General features: G+C 45.8%; 1 protein-coding gene, 1 long non-coding RNA gene and 1 other non-coding gene across 3 annotated transcripts in view; 2 read left to right on the forward strand and 1 right to left on the reverse strand.

The window, feature by feature from the left end:
* The window catches only part of LOC133250825 (scaffold attachment factor B1-like), a 60,878-nt gene that overhangs the window by 15,869 nt on the left and 18,087 nt on the right, over positions 1-26,922 (reverse strand). Inside the window, 16 exon segments of the mRNA XM_061422520.1 lie at positions 128-338; positions 419-483; positions 10,205-10,289; positions 14,602-14,644; positions 15,067-15,204; positions 16,298-16,528; positions 18,228-18,334; positions 20,441-20,529; positions 20,686-20,825; positions 21,131-21,213; positions 21,292-21,441; positions 23,088-23,182; positions 23,961-24,010; positions 24,435-24,564; positions 24,567-24,944; positions 25,896-25,923. Coding sequence (XP_061278504.1) covers positions 128-338; positions 419-483; positions 10,205-10,289; positions 14,602-14,644; positions 15,067-15,204; positions 16,298-16,528; positions 18,228-18,334; positions 20,441-20,529; positions 20,686-20,825; positions 21,131-21,213; positions 21,292-21,441; positions 23,088-23,182; positions 23,961-24,010; positions 24,435-24,564; positions 24,567-24,944; positions 25,896-25,923 — 2,023 coding nt within the window.
* Positions 7,959-8,031, forward strand: TRNAE-CUC (transfer RNA glutamic acid (anticodon CUC)). Its single transcript has one exon. It is a non-coding gene; the product is annotated as a tRNA-Glu (tRNA).
* LOC133250833 (uncharacterized) lies at positions 14,079-16,170 on the forward strand. The gene is made up of 2 exons (XR_009737433.1): positions 14,079-14,362; positions 14,654-16,170. It is a non-coding gene; the product is annotated as an uncharacterized LOC133250833 (long non-coding RNA).

Here is a 26,922-nt window from a genome sequence, read left to right on the forward strand (position 1 = left end):
ATGGATCAGCCAAACATTGTATTGAAATGGCATTAAAAGAACATAATTCCAAATTTAGTTACTATCTGTTACACTGTTTGAGGAATTTTTACATTTAGGGTACATCCTAGAGACCCTGCCGAGGTACCTACAGCATGTTCTTGAAGCTGCTCTGGAAGCTCTTTCATCTCCCCCTCCACAAGCTCTCTACTGTCAGACAGGGACTCCTGGAGGTTTTCAGCATCATCATCTTCCACACAGTCTGCAACACTCCCGTTATCAATCTCTGCTTCATCCAACACACTGATATCCATCATGTCGATGTCCTGTAAGTTCTCCAAACTGGTCTCAACATCCTCCTGTGACAAAGAAAAATAAAAGCATCAGATGACAAGCCCTGGTCCATGTACGGAGCTGATCACTGACGAGGTTCACATACCTGTCCATCCCCAGAATTTTCCTCTAGCCCATTATCTTCCACACCCTCTTCTTCTGGTTTGCGTCCTGGAGGAATAATTTATAGTGTGAGATCAAAGATATGTATTTTTCAGAAGTGACAACTTTCACTTTTATACACCCTAAGCACTACAGAAAGACAACCTAAAACACCTGTGGGACTTCTCCGTTTAAGAACACAGTAATCCAGGAATAGTTATATCCAATCTGGATAAGGGAGTTACCTATGACCCCTAGTAGAAGTGGTTCTGTTTTTATTAACTAGCTGTGCAAGTACGAGGCACTAGAAATGGATTCTTAATAAGGTGGAAGCAACCACACCTTTTCCAGGCCTGCCCGTCATGTTAAGTGGCTTTGGTTATGGGGAGAAGAGTATCACATACAAATGTGCTGCTGTGGGGAATTCCCTGCAACTCCAGTCGTTAGCATCTGTGTTTTACTACAGATGTTTCAGGTTCAAAACTTGGTAGGTGAACTAAGATCCCACAAGCCTGGCATTACAAAAACCAAACAAAACCCAAACTAACAAAAAGCCATACAAACCAAAACAATCAAAAAAGATCATATTTGCTGCTTTTTGGTTAAGGAATGTGGAACATCTTTACCCAGAGACAACCACATAAAAGGAAAACACAGAAAAGCAAAAAGAAAGTAAATGCCTTTCAGAATTTTACCATCTAAAAGTTAGTCCTGGAGCTATCATACAGTGGGCCAGGGATATCCTTCCATACTGTGCTACGAACATAAAATACTCTCCTTTTAAAAATTGTGCTGCCATTTTACAATCCTTTCACTTACTACCTTGTGAATAGCTTTCTATATTCTTTCATAGCATTATATGGTTTGTGTGAGTATGTGCACAGTCGTGTGCGACACTATGGACTGAGGCCACCAAGCCTCTCTATCCAAGTGATCTTCAGGGAAGGATACTTGAGTGGGTTGCCATTTCCTACTTCAGGGGATCTTCCCAACTGAGACTGAACCCGCATTTCCTGCACTGGCAGGTGGATTCTTTTTTTTTTTTTTTTAATATTTATTTTTAATTGACTGATGATTGCTTTACAATTTTGGTTTGATTTCTATCATACATTAACATGAATTAACCACAGGTGTACATATGTCCCCTCCCGTCTAGGTTATTACAGAGCCTCAGTTTGAGTTCCTTGAGTCATACAGCAAATTCGCAGTGGCAATCTATTTACATACATTAGTGTATATGCTTCCATGCTACTCTCTCCCTTCATCTCACTGTTTTCCTCTTCTCCTTTACCCTCTATGTCTGTGTCTATTGGCAAGTGGATTCTTTACCACTGAGCCACCTGGGAAGCACCATTTTTCTCCAAATTAAAGATGAATTTCTTAGGTACTAAGTGTTTATCTAGTAAGACATCACTTTGCACACGAAGGTCCAATTAGTAAAAGCTATGGTTTTTCCAGTAGTCATGTACAGAACTGAGAGTCGCACCATAAAGCAGACTGAGGGCCGAAAAAATGATGCTTTTGAACTGTGGTGCTGCAGAAGACTCTTGAGATGTCCTTGGACTGCAAGATCATCAAACCAGTCAATCCTAAAGGGAATCAAGCCTGAATAATCACTGGAAGGACTGATGCTAAAGCTCCAATACCTTTGCTACCTGATGTGAAGAGCCAACTCATTGGAAAAGCTGGTAAAGATTGAGGGTAAAAGGAGAAGAGGGTGGCAGAGCATGAGATCGTTAGACAGCATCACTGACTCACTGGACATGGACTTCAGCAAACTCTGGGAGATAGTGAAGGACAAGGAAGCCTGACTTGGTGCATTCTATAGGGTTGCAAAGAGTCAGGATGACTTAACGATTAACAACAATCATTTGTACCATAATTCAGACTTTAGAATTTTCTTATACCATGTGTTACTTGATTTTTCCATATTCTAACTTCACTCATGTTTTCTGAATTCCCCCCCCCCCCCAGAAATATTTTAATTGCAAATAGCCTTGGTAGTTGGCTGGGAACCTCAGTATCCTATGGCAAAACATGCCTCAAGCTTCAGAAATGTCTGGAACTCAACCTAGTGGTCTTTATAAATATGCTAGGAAGATATACCAGCAACACTTCCACAGACTTGTACCATTCTAGAATATGCACATTGGCTTTTGCCCAATTCCATTGAGTTAGTAGGAAAAATCTAAGTAGACTACCAGAAACTTGCCACCCTTTCTACTGTCTTTCTCCCTTTCACAAGAAAGGCAGCAGGTTTTCATCAGGCAGATCCAGATCTCACTTCAACTAGTACACATAGGTACAATGCAGCCTGAAGCCCTCCCAGGGGAGAATTCTCCCAGGTAAGAAATGCCCTAACAAGCAATGTCAAGAGGATGTGCAGTCCTAAGAACATCCAGTCTTCACTATGGAAAGCACACCCCCATCGGGATGCTAACCAACAACCACTATTTGGCAAAGATACCCTGCTTTCCAAAGATGAAAAACAATGTGTCTCAATGAATCCAAAATTAATGTGAATGAGAATTACCACTGTGGCAAAAACTAAAGCAACTGTTTTTGGTACTACTAAGAGAAAAGGCACCCCTCAAATTCTTCCTCCAAAGAGTAAAAACGCCTCCCACATTCGCAATCTCCAAACCACAGGCCCATGCAGCCTCACAGTTCTTGTCTCTGTAACTTTCCCCCATTAAGCTTCTACTTCAGGGAGAATGTCCAACTCAACTGTTAGACCTCTCTGCAGACTCCTGCTGGGAACTCCCCCAGGCCCCAGTGTGGCTGGCTGCATGTGGGCAGGTATTTTAAAAAATCTGATTACACAAATACATTCACACAAGTATACTCATTAAAAGATTCTCACCACTTCATAGTAAATTTCACTTTACTAGTAAAAGATCCAGAGAAGGCAATGGCACCCCACTCCAGTCCTCTTGCCTGGAAAATTCCATGGACGGAGGAGCCTGGAAAGCTGCAGTCTATGGGGCTGCACAGAGTCACACACGATTGAAGTGACTTAGCAGCAGCAGCAGTAAAAGATCCACCCTCATAAATACATGAAAAAGTTCTTTTTCATGTATTTCATGTAAAAAGTTCTTTTCCTTTCTCCCCGTTGCACTTCTAAGAGGTAACCATTGTCGTCAGCTTGGTGGCCCTTGAAAACATCTTGTGGATTTACACAAATACCATTCAAATGGAAATGAACTTGTTATGTAAAGGAATCACACTGTGTATATATACATATTCTGTAACTTGCTTCTGTTAATAAAGGCCTTGGAAAATTGTCTTGCCCTATACGTTGACTCACCTCCACGGTTAGTTTCACAGTTTGGTCACCCCTGTCCAGAAAGCAGCTTTATTAATTTACCATCTCCAATAACTACTCACTTCCTCACACCCTTGTCAATGTGGAATATTGAGAATTATGTACCTATTTACCAGTGTAATTGGCAAAAATGATAGTCATTATTATTTTTATTTGCTTTCCTTCAAGAATTTTTCTTTTTTGTATATAGGCCTTGTTTGTTTTTTCTTTTATCTGTGACCTGTCTATTCATGAAAATGAAGGGGAAGTGTTAGTTGCTTAGTTGTGTCTGACTGTTGTGACCTCGTGGACTGTAGACTGCCAGGCTCCTCTGTCCATGGGATTTCCCAGCAAAGAATACTGGAGTGGGTTGCCATTTCCTTCTCCAGGGATCTTCCTGACCCAGGGATTGAACCCAGGTCTCCTGCATTGCAGGCAGATTCATTACCGTCTGAGCCACCCGGGAGGTCTCTTTTCTGAACTCAATTGGCTATTTTCTTATTAATTTGTAGGAATATTGAATGCTTTCTGGATGTTTATATGCTGTAACATTTTCTCCCAATTATATCTATTTATGGTATCTTTCATTAAGAAAATCTTAATATTCTACCATTAAAATGAGAGCAAGAATGCAACAGTTTTTCAATTTGAGTTATTCTTCTGTATTTTCTTTTTGATGAATATTAGAACAGACAAATCTCAAAGGTCTTTTAGGTTACTTTGAGGGGAATTGAGAACCTTATGCTATCAAGTCATCATATCTAGGAAAACTTTCTCAAAATTAGTTATGTTACACTACTTAAATATTTCCTTGTAGCTTTACCTATTACTTGAAAATACGGTACCTATTTTTAATGTCCTCTGGCAATACCTTAAGTCTTTGACTTGAAAATGATGTTTCATTGGCACATCAAAAACAAAGCAGACAATTAAAACCAGTTAGCAAGTTTTGCAAGTGCACTGTTCATATTAGCCATTCCCACCCCCCAACATTTCTTAAGCTGTCATTGGCTCATTTTGGATTGCTTCACTAGTATTTAATTTCATGAGGTACATGAAGACTAAAGGACCTTAGAGACCCAGCAGTGGCCAAGAATTTGACACCTGCAGCAAAGTCAATGCAACAGCACCCCACTCCAGTACTCTTGCCTGGAAAATCCCATGGACGGAGGGGCCTGGTGGGCTGCAGTCCAGGGGGTTGCTAGGAGTCGGACACGACTGAGCAACTTCACTTTCACGCATTGGAGAAGGACATGGCAACCCACTCCAGTGTTCTTGCCTGGAGAATCCCAGGGACGGGGAGCCTGGTGGGCTCCCGTCTATGGGGTCGAACAGCATCGGACACAACTGAAGCGACTTAGCAGTAGGAGCAGCAAAGAGTAGGACTTCCATGGTAAAGAATTCGCCTGCAATTCAGGAGACCCCAGTTCATTTCCTGGGTTGGGAAGATCCCCTGGAGAAGGGATACGTTACCCAATCCAGTAGTCTTGGGGTTCCCTGGTGGCTCAGTCGGTAAAGAATCTGCCTGCAATGTGGGAGACCTGGGTTCAAGCCCAGGGTTGGGAAGATCCCCTGGAGGAGGGCCATGGCAACCCACTCTCTTCTATGGATTTCCCTGGTGGCTCAGATGGTAAAGAATCCGCCTGCAACACAGAAGACTTGGGTTCCATCCCTGGGTTGGGAAGATCCCTGGAGAAGGGAACAGCCACCCAGACAAGTATTCTGGCCTGGAGAATTCCATGGACGGAGGAGCCTGGCAGGCTACAGTCCATGGGACTGCAAAGAGCTGAACACGACTGAGCAACTTTCACTTCAGCAAAGAGTACACTAGCACTCTGCAAAAACGAAGAAGGGCACCTGGAAGAGATGGTTGATTCCCAGTGCAGGGCAGGGAAAGCAAACAAGACACTGAGCACCCTTTTGTGCCACAAAGTGTTCAAAGAGCGATGTGAACATGTTAAGAAGATACTGGGGCCAGCTTGCAGGAGTCTCACAGCCAGAATTTGAACATCAAAATAAATAATAATCACAAAGGCTTATCACCTACTGAATAGGAATCTCTAAATTCACACTGATAAGTGGGGGAGAAGTGCAAGTTACTACCTCTTATGGCAGAAATCCAGCACTAGAGATGGAATGATGAATTTAGAAAATCACCACTGGACAACTCAGTGGAATGCTGACACTAGTGGAGGGTGAAAGGTGGTATTTTTAAGTCTCTGAGTATCCTCCCCATAGATACAATTTCAAACTCTCCTGTGGAGAAACATCCAACCAACACCACCTTGAGTTACCTGCCCAAATTGTCAGGATGTGCCTCTAAGGAGGACACATAACAACAGAGGAAAAATAACACTTCCAGTGGTATTTCTGACAAAAGTGTGTGATTTGAACCTAATCATGAGGGGAGGAAAAACAACACCAGAAATACCCCCCAATAAACCCAAACTGAAAAACAGGCTTCAAAATAAGTGGCCTGTGCTCTTCAGAAAATGCTAATGTCACAAATACAAACAAAGGCTTGGGAACTGCTGTAAATTAAAGGAGAGCAAAAAGATGTGCCATGACAACTGAAGGCAAAAGACCCTAGAATTTCTTTCTTCTGAGTTATGAAACATTACTGGAATAAATGATTAAATAAGGTCTAAGCTTAGATAACAGCATTATTCCAATACTAATTTCTTGATTTTGGTAACTACGTACATAGTTATGTAATATCCTTGCTTTTAGAAAATACTGTAGTATGTAGGAGCAAAGAGGCACATACTTGCAACTTATTCTGAAACAGTTCAGGGAAAAAGGGAAAAATATATATGTATTACATTTGTTTTATCCTTTTCTTTCTCCCTCCTCCCCTCCCCTCCCTCTCTCGAGAAAGAAAAGGATAAAACAAATGTATTAAAATGATAGCATTTCGGGAATCTGGGTGAGAATATATGAAAATGTCTTGTATTTTTCTTGTATCTTTTCTAAGCATGAAATTATGTCTCCCAAAAAAAGATACACTGTACATTCATATTCAAAGTTTTTATGGATCCATGCTTTCATTTATCTTGGCTAAAGACACAGGAACGGAATAATTTGGGATGTATTAATATTTCAGTTGAATTTTTAAAAACTTTTATGTGCCAATTTTTCTCCCAAAATAATTGTATCATTTTATATACTCCACAGCAGTGTATGGGAAGTTTGTTTTTCTATGTCTTTGCCATTTTAATAGTCGTTTTCTAGTATTTCTCATCATTTTAATTTTCATTTCCTTGATAGCTAAACCTAACAATTTTTGATGTGGTCACTGGCCATTTACTTATATTCTCTTGTGAAGCATCTAGTCAAAATTTTGCCAATTATTAAAATGTATTTGATTGCTTAAAAACATGCTGCTGCTACTGCTAACTCGCTTCAGTCGTGTCCGACTCTGTGCGACCCCAGAGACGGCAGCCCACCAGGCTCCCCTTTCCCTGGGATTCTCCAGGCAAGAACACTGGAGTGGGCTGCCATTTCCTTCTCCAATGCAGGAAAGTGAAAAGTGAAAGTGAAGTCACTCAGTCATGTCTGACTCTTAGCAACCCCATGGACTGCAGCCTACCAGGCTCCTCTGTCCATGGGATTTTCCAGGCAAGAGTACTGGAGTGGGGTGCCATTGCTTTGCTTTTCTAGTTAAATTACTTTAAGTGATCTATTAAACAAAGTTTTGGTGTAAAACTAGTTTGGAAGCTTTCTAGGATTCTGATTAAAACCATAAGATTTCAAAGTATTTTGAGTTTGTTCAAACTGAACAGAAGAAAAAACTCTTATTTTCAGTAAAAATCTTAATAAAATTTAATAAGGCAGTTGTAAAATAATTCAAGAGAACTTATAAAGTAGTCCTATTGAATATGAAAAAGTACTGTAAAACTTCAGAATAGAATGACTGCAAGCATCTAAGAAACCAGACAGAAAAGAGTTTGTATTGGGAATTCCTGGCAGTCCAGTGGTTAGGACTCTGTAAGCTAGGGCCTAGGCTCAATCCCTGGTCAGAGAACTAAGATTCCAGAAGCCACACAGTGCAGAAACTCACGCCCAGTTTTTTTGCTTTGAATGGTTCTACTTCCCGTGAAGTTTCAGAACAGGCAAAACTAATCATCTACAGTCAAAGTAACTATTCCCCCCCCCCCCCGCTCCCCGCCTGAGGGACAAGCAGGGATTATGACTGGGCAAGAGCACTAGGAATTTAGCAGAAATGTATCACACTGGGACTTCCCTGGTGGTCCAGTGGCTAAGACTCCACACTCTCAATGTAGGGGACCCAGGTTCGATCCCTGTTCAGGGAACTAGATCCCACATGCTGCAATAAAGACCTGGTACATCCAAATAAATAAGTAATAAACATTTTAAAAATCCCATTATTCTAATCACTATTTAACGTCACATCATATACAAAAATAAATTCCAAATGAACTCAAAATAAAACTATTAAATACTACTCTGCAGTGCAGATTTCTTAAAAAAGTAATTTTAAAGCAAAGAACTGCTTTTTAAAATACAACATAAAATCTAAACCCAAATAAAACAGGTTAATGGCATTGCCTGTATTAAAGATTAAAACTTGAAAGACAAAAACATCACAAATTAGTTAAGTCAAAACAAACTAGTTAAGTCAAATGAAAGACTGGGGAAAAAAACAATCGACATTTTACAGAGAGAGCACTCTCAAAAGTGAGACAAGCATCAAAATGAGCAAAGGGCATGAAGAGACAATTGAGAAAATACAGATGGCCAATTATCAGAAATTTTCTAATCTGTGAAGAAATGTAAATGGACACTTTACCTGTGGAGAAATTCAGACAGATACAAGGAAAATAATATTTAGCATTAAGCAAGAATTTAAAGTAACAGGTACCTGCCCATGTTGCTAGTTATTAACCAGTAGAGCCTGTTGGAAAGCCACTTGCTAATAACTATTTTAAAAATAAATGTACGTATCTTTTGACACCAGAATTCTACTTCTCTCAGTTAACAAAAACATATTGCTTCAACAGAGGTAACTGGCACATGGACATGCTGAAAACCGGAACAAATAGTCTAGTGATAAAACTGAGGAGCTCAACTGTAATACAAAGGACGAATACTTAAGCCATTAAAAGAATGAGGTCTTTTTATTTTCTGCATTATTGAAAAAAGTAAATTAAAGGATGTTGTGTGTAGTATGGATTTTTTTTTTAATGGAAAGATAAAACCACACTGGGTTTCTGGTTACATCTTTCCGCATTTGTTTTTAGGTAACGGTAGACACACAGAAAAGTCTGGGAAAACATGCCTACTTTTAATAATGGATCGTCTCCTTTATTTAATGCACATTTATGTTCCTAAAAACCCTAACACAAGGATTTCTTTTTCTTAAAAACAAAAACAAACAAACTCCACAGGCTATATCCTCTGCCTGCCCGCCCCAATAAACGTTTTTCTCTGATTTTTCAGTACTCTGCCCTGGCAAAAACATCGACTTAGGCAAAGTCAAAATGTACAACAAACCGTGGGCCACACAAGTGACGTCATCCAAGTGATGACACTGACTGCTATTCTCCCAGAACTAATATACCAAAGCGTGGTCCATATTGGTGCCTGCCTCTCAGACATTTCACACCCAGGTCTTCACCACTGGCCAGGTAAAAATATTTCATTTCGGGGCCTGAGCAATAAAACTTTCAATTACCCAGAGAACTTTCAGGATGGCCCAACTGGCTGGTTTTAGCTGATTCTTTCTTAAACCATAGTTGAATGTCACTGAATTCAATTAGGAATTCAATTTATTGAGTAAATACTAGCAGGAAAGAAGACAATGAAGAAGCAAACCCTGTCCTCAACAACCTACTAAGGACACAAGGCAGGATGATGTCAGCATTGAAACTCAGGCCAGGGCAGTGCAGAGGACCTAAGGAGAGAAGACTTGCTACTGGTGAGATCAGAAGTTGCCTCTTGATGAACTAGGACTCAAATGCAGACAGATGGGGAAGAGGAGTGGGTGGAGTAAACCACACGTCTGGGACCTGATTGCAGGTGGATGTAATAGAGGAAAGGTGGTAGGGGCGGAAGCGGGAAGGGACCATCTGGGGCAATGGTGAGGGTCATTAATGCCATGTGGAATCTGGCTTTTATGCGGTAGGCAGTTTCGAAAGCAGCATCTGTAAAAGTGACAACTCTGTTTTGGCCAGGCGGTATTTAAAAGGCAAGTTATTTTCCACAAGTCAGAGCAATAGGTCTGAGACTCAAGTAATCCTAAACACTCTCTACCTCAAGAAGGTTAAGACTCTGGATAAGCAACAGCTGCCGAGAAACCTACAGAAGAAAATAAGTAAAGGTGTCAGTACCTCTTCCACGCTGAGACTTCCCAAATCCCATGGAAACACCTTCATTCAAGGTGCATCAAAGATTCACAGGGCAGTCCACAGGCACATTAGCAGAGGAAGCCAGATTGAAAGAAGTTCCTAGCATCACCCTCCATACCTTTGCTGGATCTCTTTGATGTCTTCTTATTTCCTTCAGAGGTAATTTCAATTTCATCAGGATTACCTCCCTCATCTTCAATTGCCTAAAGGGAAGGGAAAAGAAAAGTTCACCCAAAAAGGCAGCACACAGACTTGACTTCCACAGAAGCTTCAGGGGCTGATCTGGAAAGGGTCTCTCCCCACCTATTCATTCCATCTTTCTGCTGCAGCAAGGGCCCCAGAGGCAGACCGATTCTACCGTACTTTGGCTGCCTGGTCTCAGGCAGGCTTACTTAATTGTTCCGAGTTTGTTTTTCACTCTGGCATGAGGGACTAATTAAAGTTCTTACCCTGGAAAGCTGTCATGAAAATTCTTGTTAGTCACATAAAGCAAGCACTTATCAGACATCTGACTTATTTTTAATATTATCACCACAATCTGACAAATCCTAATCCTGGGTCCAAAAGAACTCAGAAAGGGAGAAGCAAACTCACTAATTACCTATGACGTCACTCGGCAATGTGTTATTAGACCCTCCCTGATCCCCTCTCAATTCCACGCCTGAATTAGCACCATCTGGACAGAATATGGGATGTGCAACGGATGGGACATTGCACTACCTCATCCTTCACAAATCTGACTCCTAAGGTCTTTCTCTCAACCACTAGGGGACCTGCTTCATTGGACACAGAACCCTAAGGATTTTTGAGTGAGTGCCGCCTCCCATCCCAAGACTGTGTTGCTCAGTTAAGCAGCTCCCAGGCTCGCTCAGCACCGTGAAGGCCACTAAGGAGGCACTCAGGAGGAAAAGAAACAAAAAACCCCCAACCCCCACAAAACAAACAAACAAAAGAAGATGTACTGAGCCTGTCAATGCTGATATCCCCAGACACCAGGCCTCAGATTTTAACTTTTGGAAACCTTTTCTGAATAGTCTTGGGAACCCATGTTCTATTTTTAAATCAGTTTCAAATGCTGTTTTGTTTGTAAGTAGTTTCAGAAGTCTTAAAGATTCTCAGGAGTATTCTAGCTTGGTAAAGTCTAAGTTCAGAATGAAGCTTGGGGGCTCCACAACTAACCTGTACCAGGAACAAAGAAAACCTCTTCTCTGAAGCCAGAGCCAGAAGAAAGATTTGGAGTTATGCCCTGGCATGAAGAAGGGCTCAAACAGAAAGTGCCTTACCCTCTGCCTGGAGACAAAAGATTCCGGACCACCAGCAGCAGAAAACAACTACCTCGGACAGAAAGTGGACCAGTCTGCCTCTCAGATGGTCTCTAGGTGTAGTGTTTACAGGGTCGTCCCCAGGGAGGGACCGCAGGCTATGAGTCATCGTTATAGGCCTTGCCAAATTAGACTGTTGTCTCCACCTTTCCCTGTTTTGCTTTTCTACAAAAATAAATAAAACAGAAAAGAGACAAAACACTCTGTGACAGAAGCAGAAGAGAAGAATTCCGGTTACTTCCAGACTTGCTCGGGCAGAGTGGCAGATGGGTGTATACACTGATGGTGTTTGTGTATTTTGAGCACATCCCTAATAGAAGAGCAAGAAGGAATGGATTTCTCCTCTCAGAGATCCTAGTGGAGATCATACGAGCGTCAACCACCAACCTGACAGGGAGGTTCAATGCTCTATCAACATCAAAGGCCTGTGGATTATCTGGGGGAATAATGGCTAAAGCCCTCCAATTTGGCTTTGTTGACAGGAGGCCCTGAAGCTAGTAACACGGATCACAGGTCCCTGGGTGCCAACCATCCCCTCCTTGCATACTCTCCAGGTAAACACTTCAGTGGTGAACTGCCTGCCCTGTCGTCTTAGACGGGAGTCAGTATCCATAGTTAAAGAAATATACACTAGAGTTACAAATGCCCCACTGACTCGGGGCAATAATAACTCGTCACTCTCAAGCCTGAACTTCCTCAACCGGATAATAGAAAATTACCCTCACTTCCTCTAAACAGAAATTAATAAATAAAACCCGGATCCTCTGTTTGTGAGGCAAGAGAGGGTGGAATGAGTCACAAACTGTACTGCTTGGGGAAGTAAGGTGGGGGGAGGATAGGTGACAAGGCTTAGAGATCACAGAGGAGAAGTCCTGGAACAAGAGTTGAGAGACGGTGAAACAAAGAATTCACCAGAATCAGACAGCACAAGGCAAGCGGAAGAGCACAAACTCTTAACTCCCTACTTTTCAAATGCATCCCTCAGAATCCCACCTGGCAAGAAGGCGTCAGAATCCCCAGTTTGCAAATACCAAACAGTGGTACCTCCGGTTGTTACAAGAGTTTAGGGCTTTCCTCATAGCTCAGTTGTTAAATCATGTGCCTGCAATGCAGGAGTCCCAGGTTCCATTCCTGGGTAGGGAAGATCCCCTGGAGAAGGAAATGGCAACCCACTCCAATATTCTTGCCTGGAGAATCCCATGGACATACGAGCTTGGCGGGCACAGTCCATGGGATCGCAAGAGTCGTACACGATTTACCGACTAAACCACCCCCACCAAACAGTGATACAGAGAGAACAGTCAATTGTGGCAGCGATTGCCCCTCAAGCGTTCACATGTATCAGGCAGCGCGCCAAGCCCATTTCATGCCATCTTACTTAAGCCGAACGCGAAAGAATTCTCTTTTGGACACAAGGAGAAACAGGCCTAGAGAGAGTTAAAATGTCTTCCACGCTCAAGATCGAGTCACGGAGACTGGCAGAGTCCTTAGGTTCTGAAGTCTAACTGTAGGTTTCATTTCTAGTCTTTATTACAAACAGCACTTTCCCTGCCAGGCTGAGCCCCCGAGCCCGTGCTGGCAAATCCCTAAGCCATTCCCCCCAACCCCGCTCCCAATAAAATACCCTTTTAATACGGTTACTTCGTAAAGTACCCCCCTATTCTCGGCTTCTAGGCCCTAATGGATTAGGCAGCATCTCTAGCTCCAGAGGAGGCCCCGCAACCAGCACACGCTCAGAAAATCGCCCGGCCTGGGTTCAAATCTCGACCTCCCCTCCCCGGCCGAGTGACCTTGGCCGAGTCCCCTGACTACCCGGGCGGAGCGAGGATTTCAGGTTCCGCGTCCACTTTTAGACACTGGGATAAAAGCAGCCAAAGGAAACCCTAAAAAGCAGGGGCTGATGCGGATAACACAAGCCCTCGGCCCATGTCACCCGCCACCTCGAACTTCCCCCGTTCGCGTCGAGATTTTCTTGTTCTCGCTCCGATGCAGCGCTGGGCTTTGAACTTGGGCCCGCCGGGGTCGGCGATCTCGCTCGGGCCTCAGAGAAGCGGGGACAGGCCCGGGGCAGGCCGCAAACGGACCCCGAGGCCAGGAGGCCCCCCGAAGCGGCCGCCGGGGTTCCCCGGGCCACCTCCCACACACCCCAGGGTCCCAGCTCTACCTTTCTAAGCCGTTCCATCAAAGCGCTCTTGTTGCCGCTCGAATCCAGGTTCCGTTTTTTCAGCTCCGCTCGCAGATCGATCACCCTAAGGTCGGTGAGGCGCCGCGTCCCGGTCTCCGACGAGGCGGAGCTCAGAGCCGCTGCGCCCGCCGCACCAGAATCGCCTAAGCCGGACAGAGACTCCGCCATTCCAGGGACCCTGGCTCCACCGACTACTTCACAGAGAACCCGGCCGGGTTTACCTCGGCTTTCAGCACAAAATGGCGCCGCCTGCGAGAGAACCGCTCCGGCCGCCCCTGTGCGACTCGCTTCTGCGCAGGCGTATCCGGCGCGGGTTCGACGCTCCCGGCCGCGTCTGCCCATGCGCGGTGGCAGCCCTGGGAGGGACGCACGCCGGCGCACTACTTCTCGCCGGCCTCCCGCCGAGAACGGCCGAGGCGCATGCGTACCGCGGTCACACCGCCTGCCGGCTGCGGCCTGGCGCCAGAGCTGTTCAGCTTGATCAGGCCCGTCGCGCAGGCGCGGCCGGAAAAAGGGGGCGGGAGGAATGGAGTGCCTTTTCCTCTCAGGCGGCGCCATTTTGTGCTAGAGCCGCTACAGCTGCTGGCGGTGGGGAGTAGTTGGTGGAGACAAGACACCTAGGATAGTACTCTGGAAGGGGCCGCCGACTTTGGAATGGCCGCTTTCGTCTCGGAAATCGGGACGCGACGGCTTGGCGACCTGCGGGCGGAGCTGAAGCGGAACCTGGACACGGGCGGCAACAGGAGTGTCCTGATAGAATGGCTGTAAGGTGAGGCGGCCCGGGGGCCCGGGGTGGCGCCAGAGGCTGAGGAACTTCCCCGGCCCTAACTGCCAGGGACTGCGGGGCCGGGCTGTGAGACCCAGGACTGACACCGCCCCTCGCTGTGGCCGGCGCCTCTCTCCAGCCGGGGGCCTCAGAGCGCTGCTCCCAGGGCCGTATGACAGATAGAGGCATACACAGAATTGAAGAATTGACTGTACTGGCTACAATCACAGCCCCTAACTTACCTGTTCTTCTCTTTCTTCCATGATTGACCTTGAACCTTCTCTCCTGAAAAAGGGAATTCAAATGGAAGCATAAGGAGAAAGACAGGGAGTCAGATTCCCGAATGGAAGACATTTCCCGAGTTGAACCCAGGTAATTCACAAACTGCTGGTTCGAGTGGGCTTGCAACTTAGAAACCTAGAACCCAGAAGGGCCGCTGGAGCTTTTCGTCATTAAGATTGAGCTTGGACCAAAAAAAGAATGAGCCAGGACTGGAATGTCCCTGTAGTCGGGTAGTCAAGGCTTAACCTTCTAATGAAGGGTTGGGGGTTCCTTGGTTGGGAAGCTAACACCCACCCCAAAAAACCCAAAAGGTAAATATTGTAAAAATTCAATAAAGACTTTGAAAATGGTCCAGGTTAAAAGAGAGAGAGAGAGAATGAACCAGGACAAAGACATGCATCAGGTGGGCAGGGTCAGTGGCTGACCTGTCAACTAAGTGATCAGGGTAGCAGCTCTGGTCCCTGTGATCAAAGTTGTGGAAGCAGTCCTGGTGGTCGAAGTCAGAATGGTAGCGCTCATCCAGGGCTGTCCGCTTAGCTTCTGGCCAGTAAACATCATCTCGCCTAGAGAAGCAAGAAAGGAGGATGTACATTTCCCCCTCCTAATGGACGACCTCTGTGGAAGCTGGTAAACTAAACCCTCAACTGTCCAAGTGCCCCATCACTTCACAAAACGAGAACTAACTGTGTCCATAGAGGCCATTCTCTGCCACTTGAGTTGCGAGTGCCTGGAAGGGTGATATGGGATGTGACTGAAGGGCTCAATTCTCTTACCCACATGCCCAAGTCCCCCACAGAGAAGTTAGGTCTCCTTACAGAAGGGGATCAGAGAAGTGGGTGTCAGATCCCCTCTGAGAACCGCTCACAGCCACAAGGGTCAGCCAGTCTACTAGGACAGTTGCCCCATGCAGACTTGACCCAGGAAACATCCAGTGCAGAGGACTAGTAGCACTTGAGATATAACTGTTCAAAAACATTCTATGATCTTCACGAACTCTCCCATCAATATTTTGTAAAATGCACAAAAATCCTAAGACATCTTAAAAACCCTTTACAGAAGTCTCAATGTTATATTACACAGGGACAGATTAAAATGAACAAACGCACACCATGCAGCCTCCCCCAAGTCACCATCCATGTGGAAAAGCTCTCATAGGATCAGCCCTAGGATTATTGCCCCAGACTCCTCACAGCAAGGTCTGAAACAGGCCTTTCTATTTTAGTATTTGTATGTCACAACAGTATGTCTGGGGAATTAAAATAAACCTCATTAATAGAATGAACCAACACAAATCACTACAATGATTTCAAAGCATGGAAGGTTCCCAGGAGGTACATTTTGGTCCCTGATCACCTGACCAGCACCCTGTGTTATGTGCTGCTGTGGGGGTCTGAACTTCCTCGGGGGGCTGGGGGGACAGCCTGTACTGGGACTCCAACCTAATGATTTAATAAGCACAACTTTCACCGTTTCTCCATCAACATCAAACCATCTCAGGTTTCCAAATAAAGTACAGAGTATCAAGTTGAGCTGTAGCAAATACTCGTGCTTCTTTTTAAATAAAAAGCCCGTGTTAACAAGGCTCTGGAGAGCAAGGCACAGTTCTAAATTCTACGGGACACCAAAGAGGCGGCAGCGAGGTGCGGTGTGGCTTACCGCCCGTCGTCATAGGGCCTCCGCTCCTGCTCATAGTGTAGGTCTTGCTGGCGCCGCCGCAGGAGCTCCACGCGCATGCGCTTGCGCTCCAGCCGCTCCCGCTCCATGCGCTCCCTCTCCAGGAGGCGTCTCTGGAAGGCCAGCCTCTCACGGGCGAATAGGAGCTCCTCGTGCTCCTGCCGCTCCAGCTCTGCCTGTGCGTACTGCTCTCGATCACCGAGCTCTCGCACCCTGCAGGCGAAGAGTAGAGGCTGCAAGGGCTCATGAGCTGCAGCAGTGCGGGCAGCGCCCTGGAGTGGGATCAGGACGGGGAGGCGGGGGTGGGGTGGGGTGGGGGGGTGGGAGCCTAGCCCTGAAGGTACACTTGGTAACAAGTAAGGGCCAACCGCTGGTGGAGGCAGGCTGTGCAGGACCCCGCTTCAAGCGAGGGACACTTGACAGGCCTTTTGCAGGTGACACTGATGGTGCCTATCACAGTCTCCTCCTGACTCTGCACAGCTGCCAGGTCATCTGTTCATCTTTGTGTTTACAGACACAGAATTGTACCAGCAGGAATGTCTAATCTTCTCTTTATTATGTGGCTGCCTTGCTTCAGGTACCATGGCCTGAACCCCATACATCACCATTTGTTCAGGTGCACTATGCTTTTGGGAAGGAGCCCGTTGAGTGGGGAGGTGGGGGTCCACATGACCACTTGCAGATGTCAGCCTTCTGGCTGTTCCCAGCCTCAGGGACATGGCTGCCCTGCCCCCATTATCATCCACACAGGTTCAGGTAGGGGGCTGTGGTGTTACTGGGTCTGGAACACTCTCCAGGCTGACTTGCCCCTGAACACGCCTCTCCCACCACCACAAGCACCATCTCCCCTACTGTAATTCCCATCCAACCCACAGATGGAAAACCAGTCTCACCGCACTTTTCATCTGCATGTTCCTGATCCCTGGTAAGGCTGAAAAGCCCCTTCTGTCATTCTTGCTATCAGATTAATTTTTGCTTATTTATTTCAAATCATCTTTACTCCCATCTGTCACACATCTCTGGACCTTCTCTTTGGTTTCTCAGTGCACTGAAGTGAAATTTAAATTTAGTCTACTTCACCATTATAAACTGTCAGTCCTTTCAAAAGCTCAAGTTCATAAATTCACTTACTTTTGCATCATGAGGATAGCTTTAATTTTTAATTTTATGTGCAGCCAGCAGTTTATGTTGACACTGTGTCAGTGATGTAAGCCAGCCACATGACCTGAAGCCATTTTGGGGAGAGATTGTCCTTGTCTCACTATGGGAAATGTCACTTTTATCATGTTAAGTCCCCACATGCACATGATCTATTTGCCAATTACATCATTTCAGTGAACTATTTGTCAGTTTCTTTACCAAAACAGCATTTTTTCTTTGCTTGTTGCCTTTGCTTGTTCAGGAGAAAATTCTGTATCATGCCCCGTTTCTCACTCTTCTACTAGAATTTTTACTAATGGTTTTAATTTTTTTTTTACAAAAAACATTAACTGTTGCTCAATATAATTGATACGATGTGTTTAGTTTTTTAAAATTATGAGGATATTGTATTGGGCTTATTGAAGGGTGGGACCTCTCAGTTTTCTGACGGGGTCTGTGCCACTGTTTTTTCCCTATTGACGGGTTCTGCAGCAAACTTGGTATGTTGTGTTAACTAGCTCCAGGGAGGCATTCCATCTCCTTGTCATTGCTACCTCCCAGAATCTTGAGAATATCTACCTGAGAAGATAGTTTGAAAAAAAGTCACAAGAAGAAAGCCTGTACACAGGACATCTGTGAAGATAAAGCCAAGGAGCAAAGGTTTAAAGCAACATTCCGCCCTCCGGGACATGAAAAAAATCCTCCCAGGATAGAGTTATCACCAGTCTAGGGCAACACCCAAACCAGCCATCATTCCTAGATCCTGACTCACCTGCATGACTCTGATTCTCTAGACTTCTTGGATTCTTTGACTTTATCAAAGGAACCAACAGACTGCTTTTCTATGCTGCCCGATTTTCGATCCTGACTCTTGGATACCTGGTTTACCAAGAAGCATTGAATAGTTAAGGTAGGAAGAAATCAAATGTGTCCTGGCCTAAGCATACAAGATCAAAAATGAAGCTGAAGAGTGAATGAAACAATCAGGTTAACACTGTTTCTCTCCAGAGAACGTCACCTTGGCTCACTAAAATCCAGAGTCACAGACTCATTACCATTTAATTCTAAAGTGGGACCCATCGAGTACTTTCAGTAGTCAACACGCAAAACAGGATTTTCTCAGAAACAATCCATATATTAGAAACAAGCAAACTTCCTTTCACTTTCTCTTTTCCATTCAAAACACATTCAATATTAAACACGCAGTGATGCCCAACTGAGGAGGCCGCTACTGTCATGTCTAAGGATTGCTGAGTGCATTCATTTTTGAGGTTCTTCTTAGCCCCTGAATGTACATTTCTATTTTGCCATTTTACATCATTTACTATAAAGTAGTTAAAGAATTTGCCTGCATTTCAGGAGACCTGGGTGGAAATCCAGCTTCCCAGGTGTCTCAGTGGTAAACTGCCTGCCAATGCAGTGGATGCAGATTCCATCCCTGGGTCGGGAAGATCCCCTGGAAAGGAAATGGCAACCCACTCCAGTACTCCTGCCTGGAGAATCCCAAGGACAGAGGAGCCTGGTGGGCTACAACCCATGGTATCCCAAACAGCCAGACATGACTTAGAAACTAAAGAACAACAAAGGGGAAAACACTCTGACACAGTAAAACAGTGGTAGAAACACAGTGCAATAATGAAATGCCGTAACAGAACTCTCAGCTTGTAACTGGTCCACAACATTCATGAGCTTAAATTAAATGGCTGGTCATCTGGCCAGCACAGGTTAACATGGCAGGCCTGAGGCTAGTGGTGGGAACCTTGGTATTTAGAGTACCTGAAGGCAATGGCACCCCATCCAGTACTCTTGCCTGGAAAATCCCATGGATGGAGGAGCCTGGTGGGCTGCAGTCCAGGGGGTTGCTAAGAGTCGGACACAACTGAGCAACTTCACTTTCACTTTTCACTTGCATGCACTGGAGAAGGAAATGGCAACCCACTCCAGTTTCTTGCCTGGAGAATCCCAGGGACCGGGGAGCCTGGTGGGCTGCCGTCTATGGGGTCGCACACAGTCAGACACGACTGAAGCGACTTAGCAGCAGCAGCAGCCAACAGTTAACTGGCAAAGATGGCTCACTGTGCCCTGACCATGCAAACGATGGTTTATGCTGAACAACTGCTTTCCTTCTGGGAGTCAGGAGAAGGTATGTATGTGACCAGCCTCAGTAAAAAGCCTGGGAACTGAGGCTGTAACGGGGCTCCCTGGGCAGAAGCATGACCCTTGTGCTGCTGCACTGTCCCTGCTTGGGGAGCCATCTTGGGAAGGAGACCACAGGGAGCCAGCAGAGTGCCCTCCAGACTCTGGGGCTTTCCCCACCTGCCTGGCTGTGTGACCTCCCTGCATCACTGCAGCCAACCTTAGGTGTAACTACAACTATGTGCTGAGCCCAGTGGACCCTGAGTGGCTCTGGAAATGTGGGTAGTCTGGGGGACCTGGGCCCACCCACATCCATCCTAGTTGTAAGGCTGTCAAGAGTTGAATTATGAACATCCAGAGCTGCCCGTGACCCTAAAACAGCAGGCAGAGTGAAATGGTAAGAACCTGAGATGGGGACTCTGTGGATTCTGTGGCTCTATGCAGCAGCGTCTGCACGGAGACAATGCACGGAATGAGTAAGATGGAGATTGGGCGCAGAGGCAGCCGGAGGGCCGGCTCTGGCAAGTGTGGGTTACGAATGCACGATGGAGAGCTGCTGAAACCTGAGACCGGCAATGAACGTGGACTGCTGTGCCCAGATGCAGGCAAATAAAGCCAATCACATCCATAAAATGAATTTCAAAATAGTTCTTTTTTTTTTTAAAGGGCAGTAATTCTTACCAAAACTATAAAGGAAAGCCTTTAAACCTTCTCAATTTTAAAGTTCAAAAAAACCCTCCATTTTCAGAAGACTGACAAGCTTTTCTCAAATTACACTCAAGAATCCCCTAAAACACACAGAGAACTGTCAAAGGAAATAAATAACCCAGGCAGGAAAAGAATACTCACTCGCTCTTTGGATCCCAAGGTTTTGACACTGATAACAGGCACACCTTTAGATTTATCCATCACCACTGTCCGCTCAGTTCCTCGGCTTCCTATAGGAAGAAAGGAGTCAGGTAAGAAGGGACACCTCGTATTGAGAGAAAAGTACTCAACTTCAAGGAAAACAAATGTAGTTTGTGTTGCCCATTAACCACACCAGCCAGGAACAGAAGCCAGGGTGCAGTCTCTCACACCCACTGGTCAGCTACCTGACTTTGTGGCTCGAGAGCGCTCTGAAGAGCCAGGTTTCTGATCATCCTGGTCTTCACTCTTCTCTCCACTCCCGTCTTCACCCTTTTTAGCGTCATCTTTTCTGTCAGCTTTCTCTTCCCTCTTGAGGTTGGCAGATCTGTAAATGGCATGCAGATACAGATATGTGTGAGATGAAACACTGAGGGAACAACCCAGCCAAGACTCCTGCAATGAGCACCGAGTGAGGATGGGGCTGCCTCGGAGGCAACCACAGGACGGAGAACATGCAGCCTAGGAGAGGAACTCGAGACACCTCTGAGGACTGGCGGGAAAATCCTCCAACAAGTGCACAGAAGGCAAGAGGGTAAAAGCCTCACAGCCTTTCCCACCCATGGAAAAGTGAGGAACAAGACATCAAGAGAAAGGTCATCTTGGCCATAATCCCCTCGAGAAGACTCATACCTGTCAGTATTGCTGGATTTTTCTTTTTTCCCCTCCCCTTCTCTTCTCTCAGAGCTTTTCTTCCCAGCAGGTTCATTTTTCGCCTAAAAAAAGAGAATCAGGTAGAAGTATTACCTTATTTCCTAACGTGGCTAGATCCCAGGAGGAAAATGGCCCCTTACTTTTTCCACTGAGATCATCTTCCCATGGAGCTCTGTTTTGTGCAGGTGGTTGATGCATTTTGTGGCCTCTTCTGCCGTGGACATGGTAACGAAGCCGTAACAGCGTGCTCCAGGACTCCGGGCATTGGTCACAACTTTGGCGCCCACCACCTTGAAGGAAAACACATATGTACATCTCAGACACGAAGCCCCCACATAGACCCCTACATTGTGGTTCATGCCACTTCCAAGAGATGCCAAGAACAGGTGGACAACAAGTGGCAGGTAAAGGATGTGGAGGGCAATCCACATCCAATCTGGCTGCTCCTACTCCATCATGGCTGTTTCTCTAGGGGACCAGGATGACAGTGAGGTGGAGAGAGGAGAGTGAAGCTGAAGGCAGCGTCCTGCCAGAATTCCATTAATACTATGCAAACCTTGAAGGGAAATGTTTCTAAATATGCAGCCAGCCAGTAAGAAGACATACCTATAGAAGGAGAGGGACATAGGACGGGTTTACAAAGAGCACTCTGGAACGCAGAGCCCACCCTATTACTCACAAAACAAAATTCGCGGGTATGTTTCAGGTGCTACAGATACATCCTCACGTGCTAGACGGTAGTTAATTGACCCAACAGCAGCAGCAAACTAAGGCTGGGTACGCCCATTTACGAGAGAAGGCCCATGGCTCAGGAGAAGTCCCAGTGTGTCAGGGGCCATCACTGGTATTCATCTTTATTGTGCCACATGAAATCTGAGCCCGGAAGTACGGATTCCCAGGAGTCTGGCCCCTATTCAATCCACATTAAGCCTGCAGTGTACCCAAGACACTGTAGTCTCCAGATGGACACTTCCCTGCAGAGCAGACATCTGCTCTGAGGGCCACTGGAGAATCAAGAGAAGGGTCCCACTCCGTAATGCAGATGTCCAGGAAGTTTTGAGTTACTGTGAGGAACATGTCAAGCTTTGTTTTCCTTGTTAGTTCCTGAACATCAACAGCCAAGATCAAAGATGTTGGTTTTCTCCGTTATCATTTCTGAATCCTAACTGTGAATGAGGGCCTGTGCTAAATCTTACTTGGCAAAGCAGACTGAAGACAAGGAGGTGTGGGCATGGCAGCTTATCTGGAGGTGAGTCCAGGAAGCACTGGAAGGGGCTGGGGGAGAAAGGAAGAAGAGGCAGCACTCAATGTGTATGTGTGGGGGCCCCACCTGGGCATCATGTCCACCTTTTCTGGGCGGAGGAGGGAGAGAGGGAGACAGGCAGGTGTGGCAGAGGTGGCTACAGTTACTCTGCCTAGCCGGGAAAACACGGAGCAGAGGCGGGGCTGCCACAGCTCTGAGAGCCCCAAGTGTAGAGACAAGACTCACATGGGACTGGCAACATGCCCCAGGCACACCACTCTGTGCTGCACAGCTGAGGCCTACAGCTGCTCACAGGGGTCTAGTTGAAAGATCTTTTGTTCACAACACATATCTACCGCTTCTCTAAACACTATGACTCACAACAATGGGCTGCCCTGTCCTCCCCACCTAACAGCAATCCCCCAATAGGTTTAAGGCCAGATATGGACGCATTAAGTTATCAAATGATACGGTGGATTGGAGCCAAGGAAGCACAAGATATACAAAGTGGATGCGGGCTCTGGGAACTCCCGCTGGCCTCACATCTCTTTCAGTGAGGGTGGACCGGCCACAGGCCTGCAAACCTGTGAGTTCAAAGAACCACACGGTGTCAAAGTCCTCATTGCAGGAGACAATGATCTACACGTAGAGGCCGTGTCACATGAGCTCACAAGCAGCTTTGTTGGCTCTTACCTTCCCGTACTTGCTGAAAAGATTTTTCAAATCTGTAGCTCTGGTGGTAGAAGAAAGTCCACTAACCCAGAAATTCCTTCCACAACTGCTACGACCTATTTTAAAAGAAAGTTCCGGTCAAAAACAAGATACAGACAAAATCCTGAGTCTTATGTATCTTAGAATCATTCCCAACCAGACACTCTCCCTGCTTGCTCTAGAGGCCAGCAGTACAGAGAAGGCTGGGGCTGGAGGCCAGCCTGCTGTCCTGACATGAGTTCTAGGGCTGCACACAGGGTGGATAGAACCAGTGGCAATGTCCCTTAATGACTGGTCAGGGCCCACTGGGCCCGTGGCTGGGGTAGCCATCAGCTACCAGATGGCACCACCCATCCCAGTGAGGTGACTTTGGAATGTAAGACAGAAGCTGTCACCGTGGAGCCTGAGATACATCCTCTCCCCAGCTTCTGGCCTTCTTTGAACACCGGTTAAGGATGAGTCTGGAGCAGCCAGCAAAACTACTTCTCAATCAGCAAATTAATAAAGGGCTCTGGTGTCGATAAATCTGCCACACCAGGGACCCACCAAACCCCAGTATCTGAAAACTCAAAGCATTTTCTCCATCTGCATGTGTCACTGTGTCCAAGAAGTTCACAAATCAGAGAGAAAGTCAGGATGGAGGAGCTCAAAGGACTCTGGCAAAATCAAGTGTCCAAATCAAATCGAAGTGACAATTCCGCCCTGCAACCCAGAACCCGCACAGTGAGGAAGCAGGTGGCCAGAGTGGAGAAAGGCTTTGAGACAGGCTCACAGGCCTGTGAGGGGTAAATGGGCGTGTGACGGCTAGAGCCGACTAGAACCATCGCTCCCGGGGGTGCCACCCTGCTGACTTACCCTTCTCCTCTTTGGAAAGCTTTTTTGTATCCGAGTCATCTTCGACAGAACTAGAGACAAAAGACAATGTCACTCCAGAAGGAAGAAGCAGAGAGGAAACTAACTCAAAATTATAAAATATGTGCTGAGGTTGCATACCTACCCGAAATTTAGTTCTGAAAAAAATGATACCCCTACAAACGTGTATGGGAAATCTGACCTAACCATAAGATTTCAGACCCACAGGAGTTAATTAATTCTGCTGGGCTAAAGATAATTAGGAAGAATTAGAGAAAACAACCATGATAGGTTGAGAAAAGAAAAAAAGATTATGTAATCAGCTTAAAATACACAAAGAGAAATCAAACATTCTTTAGAGGTAAACTACAATTGCATCAGTCTGGCTGGCCAATTGCAGAAAAACAGCTCATGTGTGTCATTAAACGACCAATGAAAAGGAGATAGCGTCTGGTCTAAAACTGAGAAAAAACAAACCTCATTTTCTGATCAGCGCCCTCACTGGCTGAGGACTCTTTAGGAGCCGGAGGGACTTCATTACAAGCTTCAAAAGCAAACTTCTTCACGTCTTCTTTGCTATCCCCGGGGTCCGGGCTTGAGGCTTCCGGGGCGCTTCCGCGGCCTCCTCGCTACAGGCTTCCGTGTGCTCTGAGGCTTTACTACTCTGCTCAATTGGCTTCTCTAGCCCTACAGGCTCACAGTCCGTCCTCTCGTCATCGCCTGTCTGCTCCACGGGCTCCCTTTTCACTACCGCTAACAGGGTGTCTGCCTTGCTCGACTGAGCGTGTGCTGTTGACTCGTTGGCCAAATCTAAATCACCCTCCTCCGGATGGGCGCTGTCAAAAAGGTCCTCTTCCTCCGCAAGTTTTCTGTCTGGCCCCACGCTACTTGTTTCCTGTGCAAATGGCTGCTCCAGCTCGGAACCTTCTTCTTTTACTGGCTCAGATTTACAAGTTTCCCCCAAAATGTCGAGTATTTTCTCATTTTCTACGGATTTAACAGGAATAGAATGGCACAAGGTTTAATTACCAGGGAAATAAAGCAATCACAAATGCGGAACTGGCACGGCGGCCACACTAACACGAAGAGAACTGCTAGCTACACAGAGATTGGAAAACCCGCGGGTACACACACTCAACACTGGTTACACTACCTGCACTCCGACCGACTACAGAGTAAGCCTCTATGCTACATGGAAGAGAAATGAATGCATCCCAGAGACTTATTTAACCCCCAACACCTTCTGGCTGATTCTTGACAGTCTTCATTCTGTCGGCGTGTATATATGACTCTTCCAAATTTAGCTTCCAAAGTCCAAGTTGCTTAACTCAGTGTATCACCATTCACTGAACAGAGCTCAATTTCCAAATTTCTTTGAATTTCTTTTAACAGAACAGTCCGACATGAAAACCAGAATCTCTTCCATCGGTGCTCTGAGATATTTGTAGTCCAGAAAGTGAATAGTGTTTGTTTGGAATTCTCATGAAGAAACCTTTTCTTCTTCTGGAATCCAGTTATGTCTTAATGTTTTAAAAGGTATCTCCATACCACTGCCTGCACTGCCTGAATTAAAAACCACAAAATTAACACACTGCCCAGTATCACAAGATCTGCTTTGTGGGGTACAGAGGTATTGGCTTTTGAGAGGCATCCAAACTCTCTATATCTGTTTAAGTGCTGTGTTCCTTTAAAAAGGCATGAGATAATCTCATCTCACCCAATATACTTTACAAATGAGAAATCAGCCACTTTCGCAGATCTGGTGATACGGCTGGGTTTCCAATCTCTATGATCCTGGTATGTTCTGGATCGTAAACCTTTAAAACATTGTATACTACAGTAAGGTAACTTTGTAAAATTAAAGATTCCAAATTAGAGAAGGTGGAAAATTAGAATGACTCCAAACCCCAAGATGCTAAGTTTTTCATTTAACAGTACCTGGCTCCGTGGATGGCTCTTCGATTTCCTGAAACAAAAAACATAAATAAAATTGTGCCAGATGGATGAAACCTAGAGTTTATTCACACCCTAAAGTGTAGTAACTACGAAGGGAAGTTTTAAAAACACAAACAAGGAGCCTCACAAATGCAACAGGTGGAGGAACCTGCTTTTACCAGGCAAAAGCCTGCAGGAGAGCTGCCACCCCACTTCATCCACCTTAGCCCCAGGCCCCATGTCCCAGGCTGATCTCAGGGGGATTGCTCTCCATCATTACTCTCGTCTGCTTCTGCAGTTCCCAGTGCCTGGCAACAGTATCATGTTTAATGGTGATGAACCCGTCACATGCTTATCTGTCCTTCTAAACTGTCTTATATGCCTGGAGATCAGTGCTTTCATTTTTCTACATTGAGTTTCTAAAAGAATGCCTAACATATATTAGGAGATTGTTTTTCACATAATCAACATAGCATTTGTTTCCAAAAACTCAAAAGATGGAGGGAAAGAAGGCATGGGTGGCTTGACCCCTGTTCTTACTTTGCACAGTGGTCTTACCGTCACTGCCCACTTGGTCAATCAGAGCCCTACAGTATCACACATGCCTCCTTATCTCTTCCAACCACCCACCCACCAGACCAGCTCGAATTCCTCAACAACCCCCAGGAACCCCTGTGAAGTCACAGCATTGCTACTCCTCACCAACAACAGAGTTTGATTTTACTACCCCTATTCCACCTCCCTGCTAAACAGGCTCATCTGAACCTCCTTCCAAAGCAGGCCAAGTCCTACACATGCCTAAGCATTTAGTGCATGGACCACTTCCTCACAGAGAGGCTGCCCAACTACAGGAAGGGATTTTCTCTCAGTGTGGAATGTGGTTCCTGGAACCTACATTCCCTCTGCATAAGTGACAATATTCTGGAACTCTAGCACATATTGCTAAGCACTGTCTAGGTTCCAGGCAGAAATTCCACCTTACATACACATACATTAACCAATCATCACACAGCCCTAGCAGGATGGTTCT

Source organism: Bos javanicus, chromosome 7, assembly GCF_032452875.1.
Source record: "Bos javanicus breed banteng chromosome 7, ARS-OSU_banteng_1.0, whole genome shotgun sequence".
In the NCBI taxonomy this organism is placed as follows: domain Eukaryota; kingdom Metazoa; phylum Chordata; class Mammalia; order Artiodactyla; family Bovidae; genus Bos; species Bos javanicus.